Source organism: Natator depressus, chromosome 1 (assembly GCF_965152275.1).
Source record: "Natator depressus isolate rNatDep1 chromosome 1, rNatDep2.hap1, whole genome shotgun sequence".
Lineage (NCBI taxonomy): Eukaryota > Metazoa > Chordata > Testudines > Cheloniidae > Natator > Natator depressus.
Genome location: NC_134234.1, coordinates 324,767,603 through 324,787,811, shown reverse-complemented (window position 1 = coordinate 324,787,811; position 20,209 = coordinate 324,767,603). Strand labels below are relative to the sequence as shown.

The 20,209-nt window shown below is 41.4% G+C and overlaps 1 protein-coding gene across 3 annotated transcripts in view; it reads left to right on the top strand.

Moving 5' to 3' along the window:
* The window catches only part of MAGI2 (membrane associated guanylate kinase, WW and PDZ domain containing 2), a 1,132,945-nt gene that overhangs the window by 940,134 nt on the left and 172,602 nt on the right, over window positions 1-20,209 (top strand). For all 3 annotated transcript variants that reach the window (XM_074942551.1, XM_074942550.1, XM_074942552.1), the window contains one exon: window positions 16,816-17,451. In XM_074942551.1, the coding sequence (XP_074798652.1) occupies window positions 16,816-17,451 (636 nt within the window). The remainder of the gene's footprint in view (window positions 1-16,815; window positions 17,452-20,209) is intronic.

The window sequence follows — 20,209 nt, the reverse complement described above, 5'->3', positions numbered from 1 at the left end:
GTATAGAAGAGGTGCTGCTCTTCTTGCTAATTCCTAGGTTTGACCTTATGTGAGGAACATTCTCCTAGGCTATAAAAAAATGTATATTAATAGGAAATATTTACAGTAAACTTGCCAAACGTGCTTTTTCTGCTCCTTCAAAGCCCTCGTATAAAATCCACTTCTTCCAGGAGTTTGTCCCACTTTACAGTTTCTCCTCCCCATTAACTCCCTACTCCTTCCCTTTCCCAAATGATTATTCTATATATAATCTTTGTTTCTCTTGTCTGTCTTGTATAGTAAGCCATTCAGGGGGAGGTAATATGTCTAGATTCATGTTTGTAAAGTGCTGTGCATGTTAGATGTTTTATTTCAGATAAATCAAATTATTTTAGATGAGGATCCTTGTAAGGGAGCTGTATCCTTAAAGAGGAATAAATGTATAATATGCCAGTTGTAAGGTATTTGGGTAGATTGAGATCTGCAGATTGAGGTCTGTAACAAGCTCTGTTTTATTTTTAAAAACTTCTAGTAACTCAGAAAGCTAATTTCTTAGCCCTTACAATGTGCAGAAGGGGTTGTTGTTTTTCAAGAACAAACTATGATATATCTGACTCAGAGTTCCTCATTGTTTTTGTTTTGTTTTTCAAAAAAACTTATTTTTCTAAAAATTAATCTTTGAGACAAGCAAGGCAGAAGCAGCATTTCAGAGTTCCTGAAAACACAGCTTCCTGTTGTCAGTGTTTGGCATGAATATCTTACATTGAGGCATGTAAATCTTCTCGTGGAATTTTCATGGATATTGAAATGATATACGTACCAGGATACATTTTACAGTTTTCTTATAAAACTGTCTGCACCATTTTGTGCAACACAGTGTCTCAACAGCAGCATAATGCAGTGCCAGCTATGTATGAGAGGCATTTTCTCAGATAATTCTGGTCTCAGCAAGACAGCAGGGACTTGTTAGTGTCTGGGATGAAGAGATGGACAAGCATACTCAGTTCATTAAAACTGCTAGAATTAAGAACATATGATGTCTGGCCAGATTCAGAAACTCCAGCTGAGCAGTGGAGTTACAACATTATTTCTGAGAGAGACTTAATAGTTGACATCTTAAGGGCAATGGCTAGGACAATCCGAATTGCAGACATCCCACATGGGGCACATTTTGGACATCCTGTATTATGGTATACTGAGCACACTAAGGCGTACAATGAGGCCAACATTTTCAAACTTGGTTGCCTAGAGTTGGACTCCAAAGCCATGTTTTGCCTGTGAAATAAATGGCCTGACTTCTGGAGGTGCCAAGCACTGTCCACTCCCATTGAATTCAACTGGCAGACTTTGAAGTCCGTGAGAGTTGTTGTGAGTACTCAATGCTACCAAAAACCAGGCGACTTTTACTTAGATAATTAAGTAAACTAATGGGCTGATCCAAAGCCCACTGATGTCACTGGAAGGAATTCCATTGCCTTCAGTGGGCTTTTAATTTAAACACTGTGATGTCAAGGTGATGGGCATTGTATAAGAAACTGTATAGATAGGTAGAACTTCATTCAACCATTTGGCTTTAATAAATTATTGCAAAATGTACAGTTTAGTTCATTTATTTTCCAGGGATATTTCTAATATTTAAAATGGGTAATACTACTAGAATTGGGATGGACTTTTTAACTGTAGATTAATAATATGAAATGACTACAATTATTTCAATCTAAATTTTTCATAACAATGAAATATATAGGTTCTTTTTAAATGTCATTTGGTTTGCTCAGTAATAATTTAGTATTCAGCCACTATTACTTATGCTGAATAGTAGTTTATTTTGTGAGTAGTGACTTGGTAGTGAGTAGGTACTCCTCCTGGAGTAAAGTAACTATTCAGTGTAAGTAACATAGGCAGAATCAGTCCATTAATCATTTCAGGCCACCAGAAAAAAAAATTTACTTGCTAAAAATGGTCAGTATTTACAGGCTAAATATATATTCCTGATAAATCCAAGGACATCTGGCATGGTACCATAGCCTCTTTTTAAAGGATCAATATACTTTCTCTCGTCTTTTTGTTTCCCTTCCTTCCCAGCCGTTTCTGCTGAAAATTAGCAGTTGCAATGAAGCACAGTTAGCAAGACCGCTGAAGATATTCTTCCACTGGTGACATCTGGCTCCTTGCCAGGCTTCACAGGCAGTTACAATGACTTCCTTGTAGTTACCTCATGCTCTGTCGTACAGTTAAGCCTTTAGGCTGGTGGGAGGCTGTCTGGGCTACTTTTCCCTCCTGGGAGCCATTACCTTGATAAATGTGATGCTGCATGTTCAGAAATAAAATACTATACATTCAGAAACAAATGTGTTGTAAGTTTTGACCTTTTTTATACAGCAAAAACAGTTTTATTTTTACAATAGCCTTCACATGCAGTAATGCATTTCAAAGTGATCCTGAATAGCTGTTTCAGAGTAGCAGCCGTGTTAGTCTGTATCCACAAAAAGAAAAGGAGTACTTGTGGCACCTTAGAGACTAACAGATTTATTTGAGCATAAGCTTTCGTGAGCTACGTAAACGTGGTATACATTTTTGCCTTGCTCTTCAGATCTACTGATGTCCTGTCATGCGGTTCACTTGTGCCAGGTTTTTTATGATGATAAAGTACTTCCTGTAAGGAAAGCCTAGACAAAATAGGTTTAGTTAGCCGGTAAATAAAAAGCTTCCTTAGAAACAGGGCCTGTTTTCCATTTTATCAGGTCTCTCCTGCAAATTATACATCACTTTTTGTTTAAAATTCATTATATTTTTGCAAGGTGGCAGCTTTACCATCCATTTTATGCTATCAGATTCTTGAAGTGAAAAAACTGGCTAACTAGGCAGACTGTATGCCTGCTCATTGGAGCTTTGCAATATATCTTCTTTTTTTATTGCTTTACTTAGCCTTAATCTGCAATTTTTCATGTTTACCAGATCAGCAAATAATCAGGGTCTTTAGATTCTCTCTGAATTTATTTTATTCTTCCTTTCCAAAAAAAAATTAAATACATCTATTTAAATAGCTCTTACCACTATATGCAACATACAAAAGAAATGTAAATAGTTTCTTCGACTAATCCACATCTGCCTGCCTGTAATTACCGGATGCATGCTGGTTAAGCACAAAATTTTTAAAAGCCAGCTTTTTAATTAGGCGCATGCATTGGGTCAGAGTAAAATTAAAATGGAGTTCTACTAAAAAAATTGACTGTGTAAAATGGCACCTGCTTATTTAACAGATCTGATTTTAGCATGTATTTAAAATCACCTCTACTTACCTGAGTGGGGAGGAGGGCACGAAAGGTTTTACCTTTTTTTTTTTCTTTTACTCCTGTTAGCTCCCCAGAGCAAGCAAACTGGGAGAGTGAACTAGATTCTATCCTGCCTTGTACATCAAGAGTTCCAATTGCAGGGCCAAATTTTATCCTCAGTTATATATGTATGCTATAAACTTCTGTAACCTTAATGGCTTTAGTGGGGTTGCGCAACTGTAGTTAAGAGCAGAATTATTCCTGTGCAATCTTTAATATAATGCCTGGTCTACACAAAAAAGTTAGGTCAACCCAGATACATCACTCAGGGGTGTGAAAAATCCACAGTCCTGAGCGACATAATTAAGCCAACCTAACTCCCATGTAGATACTATTAGGTTGATGGAAGAATTTTTCCATCAACCTAGTTAACCGCCTCTCAGGAAGGTGGATTACCTGTACTGATAGGAGAACCCCTCCTGTCAGCATCGGTAGTGTCTACACTGAAGCTTTGTGAGGCTCTCTCGATGGGCAGGTGTGACCGAAAGCATCCTTGTATTCACATGCTACATATGATTGTAATTTGAAAACTCATAACTCGCTGGTCAATAGTATTGTGGTGAATTGTAGGTAGCAACGTTCTATGTAAAGTAATGAAATCCCCAAGTGTGGTGTTCTTAGCATGTGTTCAAAACCACACAGCTCTCTCCAGGCAGAAGTATCCTGAACAAAGAAATGTGTGTTTACCTCATTTTACATATAGGTAAGTCTGCGAGTCTGTCACAGAGGTAATGAAAGTCATGGATTCCGTGACCTTCGTGACTTCTGCAGCCGCAGTTGCTGGCTCAGGGGCTGCACAAGCCAGGCGGCCCCTGGGCCAGCACAGCAGCAGTTTGGGTGTGTGGGAGGGGGCAGACGGTTGGGGGGGCTTACCTCAGGATGGGGAGCTCCCCAGCTCCCAAGGCCCTGCAGCTCCTAGGTGGCAAATGGGCCAGGGGGGATTCTGCACTGCTGCTCGTGCCCACAGGCCCGACCCACAAAGCTCCCACTGGCTGTGATTCCCGGCCAATTGGAGCTGCAGCAGCCGGTGTTTGTGGCGAGAGCAGCACACAGAGCCCCCTGACCCCTCCACCACCACCACCTCCCCCAGCACCCAAGGTACCCATGGACTGCCCCCCCACAGAGCACCCACCTGCACCCCCAGCCCATTTTAGTCACAGGTATTTTTAGTAAAAGTCACGGACAGGTCACGGGCTATGAATTTTTGTTTACTGCCCATGACCTGTCCGTGACTTTTACTAAAAATACCTGTGACTAAAATCTAGCCTTACATTTAAGTAGTAAACTGGGTCCTCAAGATAGCAGGAAGAGGAGATGGCAGGACACAAAGCAAATTTGCATTTCAGCAAACATGAGTGAGAAGGAAGAACATGGAGCATCCTATATCACCATAGTCCATGTTGCCTTCTTTTCTGTTTGAACAAACTGTGCTTTGAAGGGTAACCCTCAGAAGAATCCACCTCAAAGGTTACCTGGACTATAAAAGAAAGGGGCAGAAAACCCCAAGGTATCTCTCTCCCTATCTCTCTGTGTCACCTAAGAAGACAAAGGAACCTGCCCTTTGACTCTGGGCCTGGGAGGGGGAGTTCTTGACCTGAGAATTTGATCAGCCTTGTTGCTGGGATCATCTGGTAAGAATTTTACCTTGAACCAAGTCTCGCTTGTTAAATTGTAGCTACTAGAAAGCGTTGTATCTTTATTTCTCTTGTAACCTTTCTGACTTTAATGCCTTGTGCTTGTAAAACCCCTGTTTTGGGGAAAATTCAGGATTAGGAGTGTGTTTGGCCCACCCGGCAAGTAGTAACCACCCTGCAAGTACTGCTGACAAGTTGCCGGGGTCAGAACTGCTGGATCAAGGCTGTAGCTATACACAGACACTCAGGGTGTGCCCTGCATGCTGTTAAGCTGTATGTGAATGGCCCAGGTTAAGAGCTACAACAGCAAAGCACTGTGAGGCACCCAAGGTTACAGGGCAGGCGGTGACAGAACCTCTCATGGGTCTAGATTGCATGTGTCACAAGGTTTTCAGCCAGAGGCAAATATTAGTGCAACAAAAGGTACTTTGCTCTTTGAATCCAACTAGGAAAATAATGTTTGCCAACAGCTGTGGAAAAGGGTGGAGGCCACAGTGCAATGAAACATGACTATAGTGATCCGACTATAGTGCATCTTTGAGGCTGCATGAAACTTGATGTAGGTGCTGGCACACCTGCCATCCACAAGTTAGTAGCAACTTCGCAGCTACATAGAGTTTGATGTCAGGAGATCAGTAGCTTTCTCATGTGGAGGAGGCCGAGAGCACAGGACTTCCATGCCAGTCGCAGAAGAACTATTCAAATATTCTGATGAGCCGCTCAGTGTTCTGTTATAGCATCAAGCAGAGCTGATAGCACAGAGCTTCTTCATAGAAGCAGCCATGGATTTATGGATCTCTCAGCAGCTCTTTCCATTTCACTGTGCCTGTTTAATTTGATGGGTGACTGCAATAATATTGTCTATTAGATAGATCTGTTTTAAAGCTAATAGGAGGGTCTAAAGTTTTAAGTATACAGCTCTCTTCCAATCGATATCTGTTGCTTTTATAGATATGCACTCCTGGGAGATTATGGGCTGCACATTTTAGCAATTGATTCAACATTCATTTGTAAAAGAAGTAAGTTATACCTTGTTGTGGCAGGTACTTTTAATAGGCCAGTAGAAACAAATAGAAGGCATCCATCTTACTCTAAAGTCTCCCTTAACATTTGATTACAACTGACGCATATCATTTCCTTTTAAAAAGTGATTAGTATTAGTAGGAAAAAGGACTGAGATTTTGAAAAAGGAAAATCAGGCCACTGATTTATGAGCCTAAATATGGATGTAGGAGTCTAGCTGTAATTACTTTTTAAAAACGTATCATAGAGACATGGGACAAGCTCTATAACCACATGATTATTTATAGTTGTTTGCTTGAGTGTAAATGACTGCCAGGTGCAACACCCAATGTGAGCAGACTGTGTCTAAATTTCCTCATACTTTGATCTTCCACAGCATCTTAAAAAGCTATATCTGTTCAGGCAAACTTAAAGAATTATTTAAATGTAGGGCTAACTTCTGCTCTGTGACACCAGTGTAAAGTCACAGTAACTCCTCTAAAGCCAATGAACTAAAATCTGTAGTCACAACTATAAAATAGAGCAGAATCTGGCCCAGCAATGTTGGGAAAAGATAAGTACATGGCAACTGAGTGTGTGGCTAAGCACACTTTTTGAGTAAACCTGCTTCTCCTTTGTTTTTATTTTGTTAGTTCCAAAGCATATATAGTGTGTGTAGATCATTTTTTAAATTATTTTAAATATACAGTTTGGGCATGAGAGTAGGAACAGATAAACAGTTAGAGGGAGGCTGACCAGAAGAAATGAATTGGAAATATATCTGAAGGAGGAGAGCACTATTACTTGATACACAGGAAGAGGGAGGCTGTTCCAGGCACTGTGGGGATGGTCAGGGTGAAAGAAGCAACAGAGATGTTAATTGGAGAAAAAGAAAGGGAGTATCAAGACAAATGAGTAGACGCTCAGGTATAAAACCTAGGATTAAGAGCAAAGGAAATCTGAGAGGTAGGCAGGAGCAGAGTGGTACAGAGTTGCAGAGCCAAATTCAGAGGTGATGTGCATTGACTTAGGCCTGGTTTACACTACACATTTAGGTCGACATAAGGCAGCTTACTTCAATCTAATTATATCAGTGTACACACTACTGCCTTGTCTCACCGATGTAAATGCCCTACTACACCAATATAATAACTCCACCTCCACAAGAGGTGTAGGCTTTATGTTGATGTAGTTAGAGCCACACAATGTCTCTGTAGACACTGTTGTTACTTACATTGGCTGTTGACTGTCTGGCTCTCAGCGCCTCACACTGCCCCTCTTCAGTCGGTGAAAGCACTCCTGGGGAGGACATGCACCACAGACAGAAGGAGGAAGTGTAGACATCAGCCACTGCAGTAATTACTCTGGTGGCTGTAAGTTGACCTAACATAGGTTGACTTAAGTCTGTAGTGTAGTGTAATCTACACTGGAGCTGGAGGTATCATTTCCAGCTTGGGTCCACATACCTGCCCTAGCTCTGATTGGGCCGGCATACTAAAAATAGCAGTGTAGCCATGGCTGCATGGGCAGTGGGACAGGCTAGCTGTCCTGAGTACAATCCCTTCTGAATCCTTAGCTTCAATCAAAGCTAGCATGGGTATGTCTACCTGAGCTAGAAATTATATCTTCAGCTCCAGTGTAGAAATACCCTTTGACTCCATCTTACTCACTCAGTTCCTTATAGCTAGTATTTACACATGCGCTACCAAACTCGGAAGGAGGCTAAATTAGGGTAACATACAGACTGAGGAACCATAAGGAGGTGTACGTTAAATTAGAGTAGAAACCATATTAATTTGTGAGTAAATAGCATCACTTTTAACTCCCTTAAAGATTGGCGTAAGTAACTCTAAGGGCTTGTCGACACTTGAAATGCTGTAGCAGCACTGCCAACACCAACAGGAGGGATTCTCCTTTTGGCAAAGGTAATCCATTTCCCCAACAGGCAGTAGCTAGGTTGATGGATCTAAGCTGAGAGATGTGGATTTTTCACACCATTGAGCGATGTAGTTAAGCCAACTTTATTTTCTAGTGTAAACCAAGCCTCTGGCTGTGTAAAGGGAGACTAAGTTAACGTAAATATTATCTCTGAATTCAGATCTTTAAGTCTAAGGGACTCTGAATACGTAAGTCAGTCTAGAGTGTCTAAATTGGCATAGCAGTGGCAGAGAGGACTGGAAGAAAGTGTAAGTTAAGCAAACTCAGACTTCCTTAGACTCACTTCTGAATTTGGCCCTTGAATTTTCAACCAGATACAGGAATCTGTTCTTATAGTGATGGACATGTGGAATCAGTGATGGAGTTGGAATAATGAACTCCAGCCTAGAAAAAGAAATGACCCTTCCACTTCTCGAGAATCCTCTCCATACTCCTACTTCCCCTACCTTCCTCTTCAACAAGAGATCTAAGGAGACGTGGGCAGGTCCTGCAGCTTGTGGGAGAGAGAGGGAGAGAGGAAGGAATGGCGAGGGCGGGGGGGAACTAAATGGGGAAGTGAGACTAATGAATTATATAGGTGTGTATGTAAACAACCTCCACCCATTTTCACATATCAAGCCTCAAAGCCAGGCAAATGTTGAGGCTTGGTGCAAATGTTTTGCAGAGCCATAATGAGAACTCCTCACCATGGGAATGATTGTGATATCAGGAACCAGACTGTGGCTCACTGAATGAATCATTATGGTAGAATAAGCTAACTAAAAAGGAGAATGCTGCTATCTTTGTCCAAATGTATCAGTTATTATTACTAGCAGTAGGAGAGGAAATGCAGGAAAGATAAATGACACATTACTAGTCTTTCTAAAATATATTTTTAAACTTTGCCTGATTATGACATTGGCTCTTTAATACTGACAAACAGTGCCTCTTGCTGCCAAATGCTGGGCTTCTCCACTGAGCAAACATTGCTCGTTGTGTGTTAGTTTTGTCATGTCACAAGGACCCAGGAGGCATGAATTTGAGATTTATGATGAGCAAACCTCAAAAGGTCTGGAAACTGAGCTTGGTTTGGAGGAGCTCCTAAAGCTCAGAGGTTTATCTAAATTACTTGAGATATTATCCTCCTTCACCTTCCACAGCCTGTACCTCTTCTCCTGTCCCTCTGGGTACGGTCACATTCAGCTAATTTTTCTGGATTGGACTCAATAATTCATTCCTCCATCCAGTGTTTCTCCCCCAGCCCTTGCTTTACATCTCCACTTTCTCAGCCTTCAACATTCCCTTCTCCGTATCATCTTGTGACATGGACACCGTGAGTCTCAGAAGGTTTAGAAGTCACTGCTGCATCAAATGTTATCTTCAGATTGCATTAACTCCATGACTTTCACATCACAAAGGCAATCCAGAATACAATGTTCACCTTACACCCCATAGAAGCCCAAGAAACCTGAAAAGGGCAGCTGACCCAGCAAAGACCACACAGTCTTGTGCAATCTTCTGGTGATTGGTTTTGGTCCTGGTTTTTTCGCTGGGGGGAAGAGAGAGGATAGATAGATTCTGGAAATGGGGATTCTTATCCAAACCTTTCAGATTTGGTTCTGAATTTTGGTTGAATTTTTCTCGGGTTGTTCTTTTCCCTGGCAGTTTTGCCCACTGCTGAATTAGCCGGTGTGGTTTCTTAGTTTATGAAGACAATATTATTTTGAGGATTAGATTGTGACTAACCCTGCATGCATGCATAAGGGGAAGAAGAAGATGGCACAAGATGATTTCCCTGCTCCTGTGGAGTAAATAGCCTTAATCCAAAGCCCTTCACTGCCTGAGCAGGAGGATAACAAGAGAGGAGGAATGAAAACAGGGCCATGACCACCACATCTCTGTGCACTGGTCAGCATTCTGGAAAGGAAGAAAAAGATGCATTGATACAACAGTTACAAGGGGGCTGCTCTGGCCCTCACTACTTGGAAGCATTTTGCCTGACTCTGGAACCTTGCAGAGGGAAGTTCTCACCTGAACGGTACTATGTGCAACAGTTGCAGAGCCAGATATTAGAACAGAAAATTCTATTCACGAGAATTTTGTAAACTTTCACAAATCAGGTGGATGGAATGGGTAATATGGAATTATTTCCAGAACAGTTCTAACAGGATTTGAAAAGATCTGTCCATATGAAAGAACAGTGCCCTTTTTTGTTTGTAAATTATTTTTATACAATGCTCCTCTTAATTGGAATGTGCTCTTTTAGGAGAGCTGCTTTAACAATGCATATACTTGGAAATCATCTTAGTAATGATAATAAATTGTAATGACTTAGGGTTAATTGGGACAATATTAGCTGATGATGGGGATGCACTGGGCCAGCTCCTAGTATCTAAGTGGTGCTTAAAGGGACACTTGAACATGTCAACTTGCATTTTTTGAACTGACTAATTAAAAATATACATTCTGATATTATTTGTATTATCGTGGCATCTAGAGCTCCACAACTGAGATCAGAGCACCATTGTGGTGGGACAGAAAAACAGAGAGGCAGTCCCTGCCTCAGCTTGAAGTCTAGAGGCAAGACAGCCAAAGGGTGGGATGGGAAATAGACACAGAAAGACAACATGATTTTCCCATTGTCATGCAGCAGGCCAGTGGTAGAGGCAAGGAATAGACCCAGGTCTTCTGACTTCTAATTCAGTTCCTTGTCCATTAGACGATACATGGAACAAACTCAGGACCAATGCATGAGCGTGATACCATCATGCTAGTTCATGAAACAGGAAGTGCAGTTGAGAATCAAGAAAACTATGAAACTGACTCTACACAACATGCTGTCAAATGCACAGAGTCAACAAACTGGAAAAAAACCCAGAGAATATTTGTTTTTTCTAGTTACTTTCACTAACAACAATGATAGATGTTACTTGTAACAACAGCAGGTACAAACATATCTGACAGAATAGTGACTTTCAAGTTAACTGTCTCTTTAATCATGTGTTAGATATGTGACAGTCAAAGTCTGATCTCTTTTATAAAGCAGGTTGCAAATAAAGATTAAAGCAAGAACTAGATCACAAATAAAGATGAAATACAGCAATTGTCACTTTTATTCAGTACAGTATTTTGTTTACTTAATTTCTAAAAGGTCAGATTTAAAACTATAAATTGTCTGCAGCATCTGTGTAAGTGAGCATCATCTCTGTTCTCGCAGAGCTTCCTATGCATTTCTGTATAACTAAACTTCCTCTTTCAACCTGTATTTTAAGATGCACGTTCATGCAGTATGTGTCATTCTCTGCATATTATTCTCAAACATTTAAACAAAATCTGTCAGCATTTGCGTGCTTGGCCCCCCTTTGAAGAAATCTCTACATGAATTACCACTTATGCATGTGAATTTTAAAAGTATGCAATTAACTGCTGTCAGGTTGTTAGACAGTCTGATCATGTGTGAACTGACCAATTCATTTTTACATACACAATATTCTTTCCTTTCCCTGTAGTGGCATCTAGTTTTTTCCCTCTACTCACTTGATTAGATTTGTGATTAGGGTGCTTCCAGGAAACAATTTCATACGTTAATTGAAAGCAATTCGGTACCAAAAAAATTTCTAATTTAATTACTGAATCTTGAGGTACCATTAAAACATAAAATTGATAGTGCATATTATTTTAGCTCAAATAATTAAGCTATGTATCTGGCAGTGAACCTAGAGCTATCATAGTTTATTGGTACATAACTTAATTGCAGAAAAATAAAAATATTGTCACTTACAACACAACTGTAGCTTGATGATTATTCTGACCACATAGCCATTTTCTGTGTTATAAAAGATGCATGCCATTTTAGCTTTATTGAAAGTGGAAACAAAAATAGGCTAGTAAGTACTTCGGCTATTGTGTGGACAAATAAGTTGCTATTTATTTTAATCCAGGCTCTGGCCTGTAAGTTCTACCATAATATGAATATTTGTTGATAATCATCAATATATTGACCAGCCCTGGTCATGGGAAGACACCTAAGTCAACTGAAACTTATTTTGAAACTTATTTCAGTAGAAAAGGGCTGCTACATGAGCAGAGTGGAGACCCATGAACCCAATGTTGACTGAAAGTGATGAGGCACAGTGGTTAACCATAAAAAGTTATCATTTGGCAATAGCTCGCACACAGTGATATTAGATAAACTTTTGCGTATACTTAGAATAGGAAATAACCAGAGTAACCATGTGATATGTGGTAGCAAATGGTGACCTTTAAAGGCAATAGTAGAGGTCCCATTCAATGCAGGATTATTATTTCTCATACACAAACTTACATGCCCTCTGAACTTTTAGCCCATCGGCATCCACTCCACCCCTCCTGCAGACACAGGCACCACAAAATCTGATATTGTTTAGATTAAAATGTTCCTAACATATTCGTCCTTTTCCTAATTGTAACTATCTAGTAATCGCAAAAAGAAAAGGAGTACTTGTGGCACCTTAGAGACTAACCAATTTATTTGAGCATAAGCTTTCGTGAGCTACAGCTCACTCATCCGATGAAGTGAGCTGTAGCTCACGAAAGCTTATGTTCAAATAAATTGGTTAGTCTCTAAGGTGCCACAAGTACTCCTTTTCTTTTTGCAAATACAGACTAACACGGCTGTTACTCTGAAACCTATCTAGTAATCCCATTCTGTCTCTGTCAAATCTGATACCAAAGTAGTGTATGTTAGATACAAAAGAGTAGATAGAGACTCCAGTAAAGAATTACATGAACAGCACAACTGAATGGCGCATCCAAGGAAAAAAATTAGTGGGTGTTTAGCACCCACCAGCAGGCAGCTTCTCCTCTCCACCCCAGTGCCTGCCAGTGGCCCCACCTATCAACTCCTCCCCCTCAGCTGTTCCGCAGCATGCGGGAGGAGTTGGGGGGCGGGGGAGAGGAGGTGGAACTGGGCAGGAAGAGGCGGGGGAAGGGTGGGGGTATGGAGAAGGAGTGGAGTGGGGGCAGGGACTGGGGTGGATTGGAGGTTGAACACCCCTGGGGCAAGGAGAAAGCCAGCACCTGTGGCAGGAGCCGTTTGGAAGAGCTGTGATCGTGATATGAGGAAATCTGGTTATTAGTTTGAGAAGCACCATAGAGCTGTGATTGTGCTATGAGACGATCTGGAGCTGAGTCCCATTTCCTCTCCCCCCACCCCCATGTGTATGATCAAAGGAAAGAGATTTTTACGTACCTTGAGTTTCCAGAGTGCATAATTTCACTACCGAATTGTGTAGCATGTGCAAGTAGCAGTGCACTGTGGTTTTATTGCCAGGGGTATTATAAATAGTGAGAGGGGGATCTACGCAAAGGTGCTGGGGGTGCTGCCACACTCCTGGCTTGAAGCAGTTTCCATTATATACAGAGTTTACAGTTTGGTTCAATGGCTCTCAGCATCCCCACTATAAAAATAGTTCCAGCACCCCTGGATATGAGTGCAGTCTGTGGATTTAATGTTGGCTAGAGGAAAGTATAATTTTAGGTGGTATCCTGTGTCAGGGGTTCTCAGACTGTGGGTCCAGACCCCAAAGTGGGTTGTTACCACCTTTGAATGGGGTTGCCAGGGCAGGCTTAGACTTGCTGGGGCCCGGGGCTGTAGCCCAAGCTCCACTGCCCAGGGCCGAAGCCAAAGCCTGAGGGCTTCAGCCCTGGGCAGCACAGCTCAGGGTCCAGGCCCCGTGACTAGAGGCTGAAGTCCTTGAGCTTCAGCTTTGGCCCCCCCCTGCCCGGAGCAGTGGTGCTCAGGCTTTATTCCCCCACACAGGCAGTGGGGTTTGGGCGGACTCAGGCTTCGGTCCCCCCTCCTGGGGTCGTGAAGAAATTTTTGTTCTCAGAAAGGGGTCACAATGCAATGAAGTTTGAGAACCCCTGTCCTATGTAAAAATGTAAAGGGCTTGTAAATAGGTCTGAGGTAAGTGTGGTATTCTGTTGGGGCCGTAGGCTCAGTGTTAGAGCGTAGGGGAAGCGTAGGTGACACTTGACCGCTTTAGTGAAAAGGCAGAGTGGGATTGTTCTGGGTGTACTGGGGCATCATTCAAAGAGGGCAGAGTTAAGATTGTGTGGGCATTTACCTTAAACTCTGTATTTCCTGGTTTTCAGAAGTTTGAGTTTTATAACCGTGACATTCTGGAAGGGCACAAGCTATCACCAGCAACCTTAACTCTGAGATAACAAGTTTTATGCCATTTAATTTGCTAATTACTTAAGCAGGAAATATTTGTTGTTAGCTGTTGGTGTTCATTTAGACAGTTGTAATCCCCACTCAGGTTTTCAGCTGATGTGCTGCTGTGGTTAGCTAATAATTAAAAGAGCTAGCTTTTATATAGTGTTTTTTATTAGTTAGATCTCAAAGAACTTTACATCATCATCCCCACTGTACAAAGGGGAAACTGAGGCAGAGAGAGTTAAATGACTTCCCCAAGGCCACCCAGGATGCCAGTGGCACAGCTAGGAATAGTCCCAGTCCAGTGGTCTTTCCACTAGGCCACATGGTTGCTTATAGAATTTCCTCTGTGCCCCTCCCTCCTCCTGTACATTTTGTTATAGTGGAGTAGAGATCATGGTTGTCCTTTGAAATGTTTGTAGCGTGTAGTTGCTTACAGGGCTGGTGAGAGAAATTTCATCCATGGTCTGTGTTCCAAGCTCTTGGCAGGTTTACAGTACGGCAGTTACCGTAACTTTCCGCAGGTGAGAGAAGACTGGTAGGTCTTTCTCCTTCCCCATTCTCTGCCACATGTAGCACCACACTCCCCGCCCCACCAACATTTCCAGCTCCCCCTCCCTGCCCATTAAGCCATTAGTTGGCACTGTAAGAGCCATTAACATGTAAGCTGTTCCTTGCTGTCTCCTGCCCCCTGCAGCAGCATACACATATCCAGGCAGCAGTTTACCAGAGGCCTGCACACTGAGCACAGACTTTCACTCCCAACACTAACTAACCTCCAGCTGGGACTCTTGCCCCTGCTTCAGCCAGGCTTCCCCAGCCATGCCTCAGATCCACACAGTCTGCCCCTCCTCCAAACTGGGCCTCTCCCACACACCCCTGGCCAGTCCCTGATCTCAACCCTGCACATGGGGTGATATGTAACTATTCATTTTCTGGATTTTAGATGTATAAATTTGCATTACCTTCAGATCCCAGCTCACATGGAGGGGTAGGAGTGGGGCTTAGACACTGCCTGAGGAGCAGGGTCCTCCAGAGCACACAGTGGACTGGGAAGGGAGCTGAGAGCCCTACAGATCCCAGCACGCAGACCCCTAAACTTCTCTGCTATCCCAACCCCTCCCATCTTCTCCTCTGCACTCCCCCTAAACCCTCCTTCTTATTTGAGCCCCCCCGCCCCTCTTCCCTTCCCTACCACCCATTCCCATTTATCCCCCTTTCCATAATATTTTCCATCCCTCGCTGCAGACCCAAGCCTCTCTTCTCCTATTACCACCTACTCTTGCACCCCAATCATCCCTCCCGTCCCAGTGAGCATTCGCATGTGTAATTTATTTGCTTTTCAAAAATAGTTTCAGCGCCTTCTGAATATTCTGCTGTACTCAGATTACATTTAGCCAAAATGAATAATAAATATATAAAAACCTTGAGAGAGGCAGATTTTTCCCAGATGTTTACAGTTCATTCTCAGATTTCTTCCCAGAGTTGGTTCACACTTCATGGTTGCAGATTTTGAGAGATATTAAGTGGCCTATTCATCTAAGTAAGATTCGTGTCTGAAAAAGAGTACCTGATGGAGATGAATACAGCCTGAAACAATAGCTATGTGATGTGTGAACTGCCATGGCGTACACCCAGGAGGGAAATGTGGAGTTGACAGGTGCCCCTGCCCATATTCTGCCCCTGTTCCCATCACTCACCCCTTCCCGTCTCCTTTCCCTGTGTCCTACCCCACTTGCTAGCCCTCATCATCCCTGATCCCCCAACCCTTCTCCTCCTATTCCCACCTACTCTTCCTCCTCTAATCATCCTCCCCTCCCAGCAAACATTTACTTGTGTAATTTCTTTTCTTTTAAAAAGAATAATTTCAGCACCTTCAGCGGTGCCAATATTACATTTCCCCCCTTGACAGAATCAGATTGGAGTAATAGCCCTGCTTTTTGTTTTGTTTTGTTTTACTTCAGATTTCTGCTCTAGGTAGGATTTGAACTCTCAATACCGGGGGTGATGCTCAGATTCAATGACTGTGCCACGCCCTCAGAGTGTCTCAGGTCTTAGGCTGAAAACATAGTTTTCCAGATAGCTGGCCAGACTCTCTGCACATGCTCAGTATAATTCATTAGGTGTGATATTAAGAATGTGAGATTTACAACAGGCCTAACTGGGGAAGCACAATCTTTTTGAAATAACATTTTGATTTTCCTTCAAAGGGCTGGTGGAAGCCATGAGCTCTGTTGGGGTAACTTTGAGTGCTGGGACTCTGGTGCAGTGATCTGAGCCCCGGTTTGATTTCCATCTGGGAGCCAAAAAAGGTTGCCAGAATCACTCAGCTTTAAGAAAGGGGGTTGGGACTGTATCTCCCTATTCCTTTGGTCAAATGTTCCCAGCTTTGGATCACTAATAGAACCTTACACCACCTAATTTTTAAGGCAATCTGAATAACCATGTAGATTTCAGAGCACTCAGACGAGCTGAGATTTAGACAAAACCCTTTAGTCTGAACCTTAATTATAGTAGAGCTGTTGCTCTGTTATAATTATTTCAGCATTGAACTACTTTATTTATCTTTGTAGGCAGACAAATTGCAGCCTGGTATCACCTTTGGCCGATCTGAATATTGCTCTAATTGATTTTACTTTTTAGTAGAATTGTGATTTCCTATGTCTGATCTCATAAACAAATTCCATTCCTTTTGTGTCAATAGGAATTGAAGTTTTCTCATGTCATCACTATTTTTTTCTCTTTCTAGGTGATGTCATTGTCTATATTAATGAAGTTTGTGTCCTTGGGCATACTCACGCAGATGTAGTCAAACTCTTCCAGTCAGTTCCTATTGGTCAGAGTGTCAACCTGGTGCTATGTCGTGGATACCCTTTGCCCTTTGATCCTGAAGATCCTGCCAACAGCATGGTGCCACCACTTGCAGTAATGGAGAGGCCTCCGGTAGTGGTAAATGGAAGACATAACTATGAAACTTATTTGGAATACATTTCTAGGACCTCTCAATCTGTTCCAGATGTAACAGATCGACCACCACATCCCTTGCACTCCATTCCAGCAGATAGTCAGCTTGATAGCACATTCCCACCACCTGTTCATGATGATAATGTATCAATGGCTTCTTCTGGGGCCACCCAAGCTGAACTCATGACCTTAACCATTGTGAAAGGGGCCCAGGGCTTTGGCTTCACTATAGCAGACAGTCCTACAGGACAGAGGGTGAAGCAAATTCTAGACATTCAGGGATGTCCTGGTTTGTGTGAAGGTGACCTCATTGTTGAGATCAACCAGCAGAATGTACAGAACCTGAGCCATGCAGAAGTAGTGGATATACTTAAAGAATGTCCTGTTGGAAGTGAAACTTCTTTGATTATCCATAGAGGAGGTAAGTCTAGAAAGTCTGTACAATTACAAAAATGTATGTGAACAGTTCTAAATGATGGGAACTACTTATCCTTGTGTACTGGATTGGAAATGGTTTGTTCTGGGAGGAAAAATGTGCATATATAATAAGTACTGTAGGCAAAAGGTAACCATTTATTGTACATCCTTTTCTGCATTTTGAGGCTGTAAGCATACATCAAAATCTCCTTCTCTGTATAAGTGTAACACACTCTCCAAGGCATCCCAGGCCCTTTTAGCATTTAATAGTTTGCATGATGGTTGCCTGCAAGTTCTTAGGGTATGTCTAACTGCAATAAGACTTCCTCCGTGGGCCCATGTCCGCTGACTTGGGCTTACGGGGCTCAGATTGCAGGGTTATAAAATTGCAGTGTAGACGTTCGGGCTCAGGCTGGAATGTCTACACTGCAATTTTATAGTTCCGTAGCCCAAGCCCCGCGAGCCCAAGTCAGCTGACATGGGCTAGCCGTGGGTGTTTTATTACAGTGTAGACATACCCTAAGGGTCCCAACCCATCGTACTGCAAGGTTTAAGTATAACCCAGATGTGTTAGTTAAATCAAGGAGATCAAAATCAGAACAAATGTGAATTTATCAAAACTTAAAAGTATACTGTCAAGTTTGCTAGGCCATTTGACCTAAATTTTTCCTTCATTGAAAAACTGATGTACAATGGTTGTTTATTTTTACCCCAAAACTAAAACTGTCAGTGTGTTTTTTGTGTATTTAAAAAATAGCAGCTCCATGTTCATGAGCAACCCTATAATAATAAACCTGTGTATGTTCTATTGGGGGAGAGAGGGTAGAATAGTCTATAAGGCAACAATAGTAAGAACCAATTATTTTTAATAATCATAGAATCATAGATACCTGTATGGCAACCTTTAATTTCTTTACTTTTAACATTTTAGTATAACAGATTTATTTTTCCTGATTTGTTAATCCTAATGATAAACATCCAATGGCTATTTGTAAAAACATAAACTGAAGACTAGGACTGGTCCCTTTAATTAAAGTACACCACTGGAAATGATAGCACTTACTCTAAATTAGTAATCCATATTCACATGTCATTAGATGTACATTGCTCTGTGCTGCAAAACAAATAGATTAATGAAAAGTATATTTATAATTTTCCTTTTTTAGAAGCAGGAGGATAAGAAGTGAAATAAGTATTAATGTATGCAAATGACAAAAGTTAACTCAGTTAAAAAAACTTAGAATTAGAATTCCAAGGCCTATAAAGCCTAGTGCAAATCATGCCAGAGAAACCTGATTATTTTTTCTCAAATTACCAAATTAATGGATGGAGAAAATTTAGGGAGATTTAATATATGTAGGCTTCAGCTAAGAAATTGCTACAGTGTACCTCTCAGAATCATCCATGAAAAATTAATTGCCATTAGATTGAATATGACATCTATTGCATGGAATGAAAATTAACTGAAAGACTGAGCAAAAAGTAATGGTAAATAGCAATATATGAACTTGAAGGGAGCAAGTGATGACCAGGAGGTGCTATAATAGTTGGGTTTAGGTCTGGTTTTATTGAGTATCACTATTAATAAACTAGAAGAGTCAGGATAAACCACACATTATTTTAAGTGGCAGATGATGATAAATTAGGAGGTATTGGGTAGTGAGAAATAGTATAAAGGGAACTAGAGATGTTAGAATTACAACAAAAAAGAAAAGGAGGACTTGTGGCACCTTAGAGACTAACAAATTTATTTGAGCATAAGCTTTCGTGAGCTAAAGCTCACTTCATCGGATGCATTCATTGGAAAATACAGTGGAGAGATTTATATACACAGAGAACATGAAACAATGGGTGTTATCATACACACAAAAAAGGATTTACCACGGAAAAAATGCAAGCTAACGCTTCTCTGAGGGAAAATTATCCAAAATATACATCTTCAATGGAAGAAGAGAGTGGAATACAGTGCTAGTGAACAGCAAATTAAATATGAGCTTATAATGCAATATAGTGGTTAAAATCTTCAAAGGCAATACACTGTGGCCCAGAAAGATGTTAGTCTTTCTCTCTCTGGAACTTACTCTTAGGCCTGGTCTAAACTAAGCTGTACATCAATCTAAATGAAGTAGGTTAAGTTATGTAATTCAATCTGGCATATTTTAAATCAATTTACAGGAGTATCTACACTATGCTATGTCAACGGGAGACACTCTTCCATCGACATGGCTTCTGCCTCTTGTTGAGGTGGATTACAAACATCGATGGGAGAGTGCTCTCCCATCAACTTAGTGCATCTTCACCATACCCACTAAATCAGTGCCACTGCATTAATGGCAGCGGCGGCGATTTAGCATGGTAATGAAGACATGCCCTTAGTCATTACTTTGACAAGCATGCATGCTATCCATCTTTTCTTCTGTCTATCAAGAGCTTGGCAAAGCAATGATGTAGAAGAGGACAACTGCTTACAAGTATTAGAAAGTGAACAGTGATGAACACCAAAGAGAGAGAGAAGTTTTCAGCATAGTAGCAGAGATACAAGTAGGAGTCATGGGTCAAAATAAAACAAATGAAAATTTAGGTTGAATGTCAGGAAACACTGCCTAGTGCACGTTCATTAGACTCTCAAAATGTCTCATACAGGAAATGGTGGTGTCCCCTATTGTCCTGAGTCATCCAAAGCAAAAATGGACAAAGCAATGGAGTAATTTAATTTGGGAAACAATCTTCTAGCAAGAGGATTATAAAATGTTATAATCTAA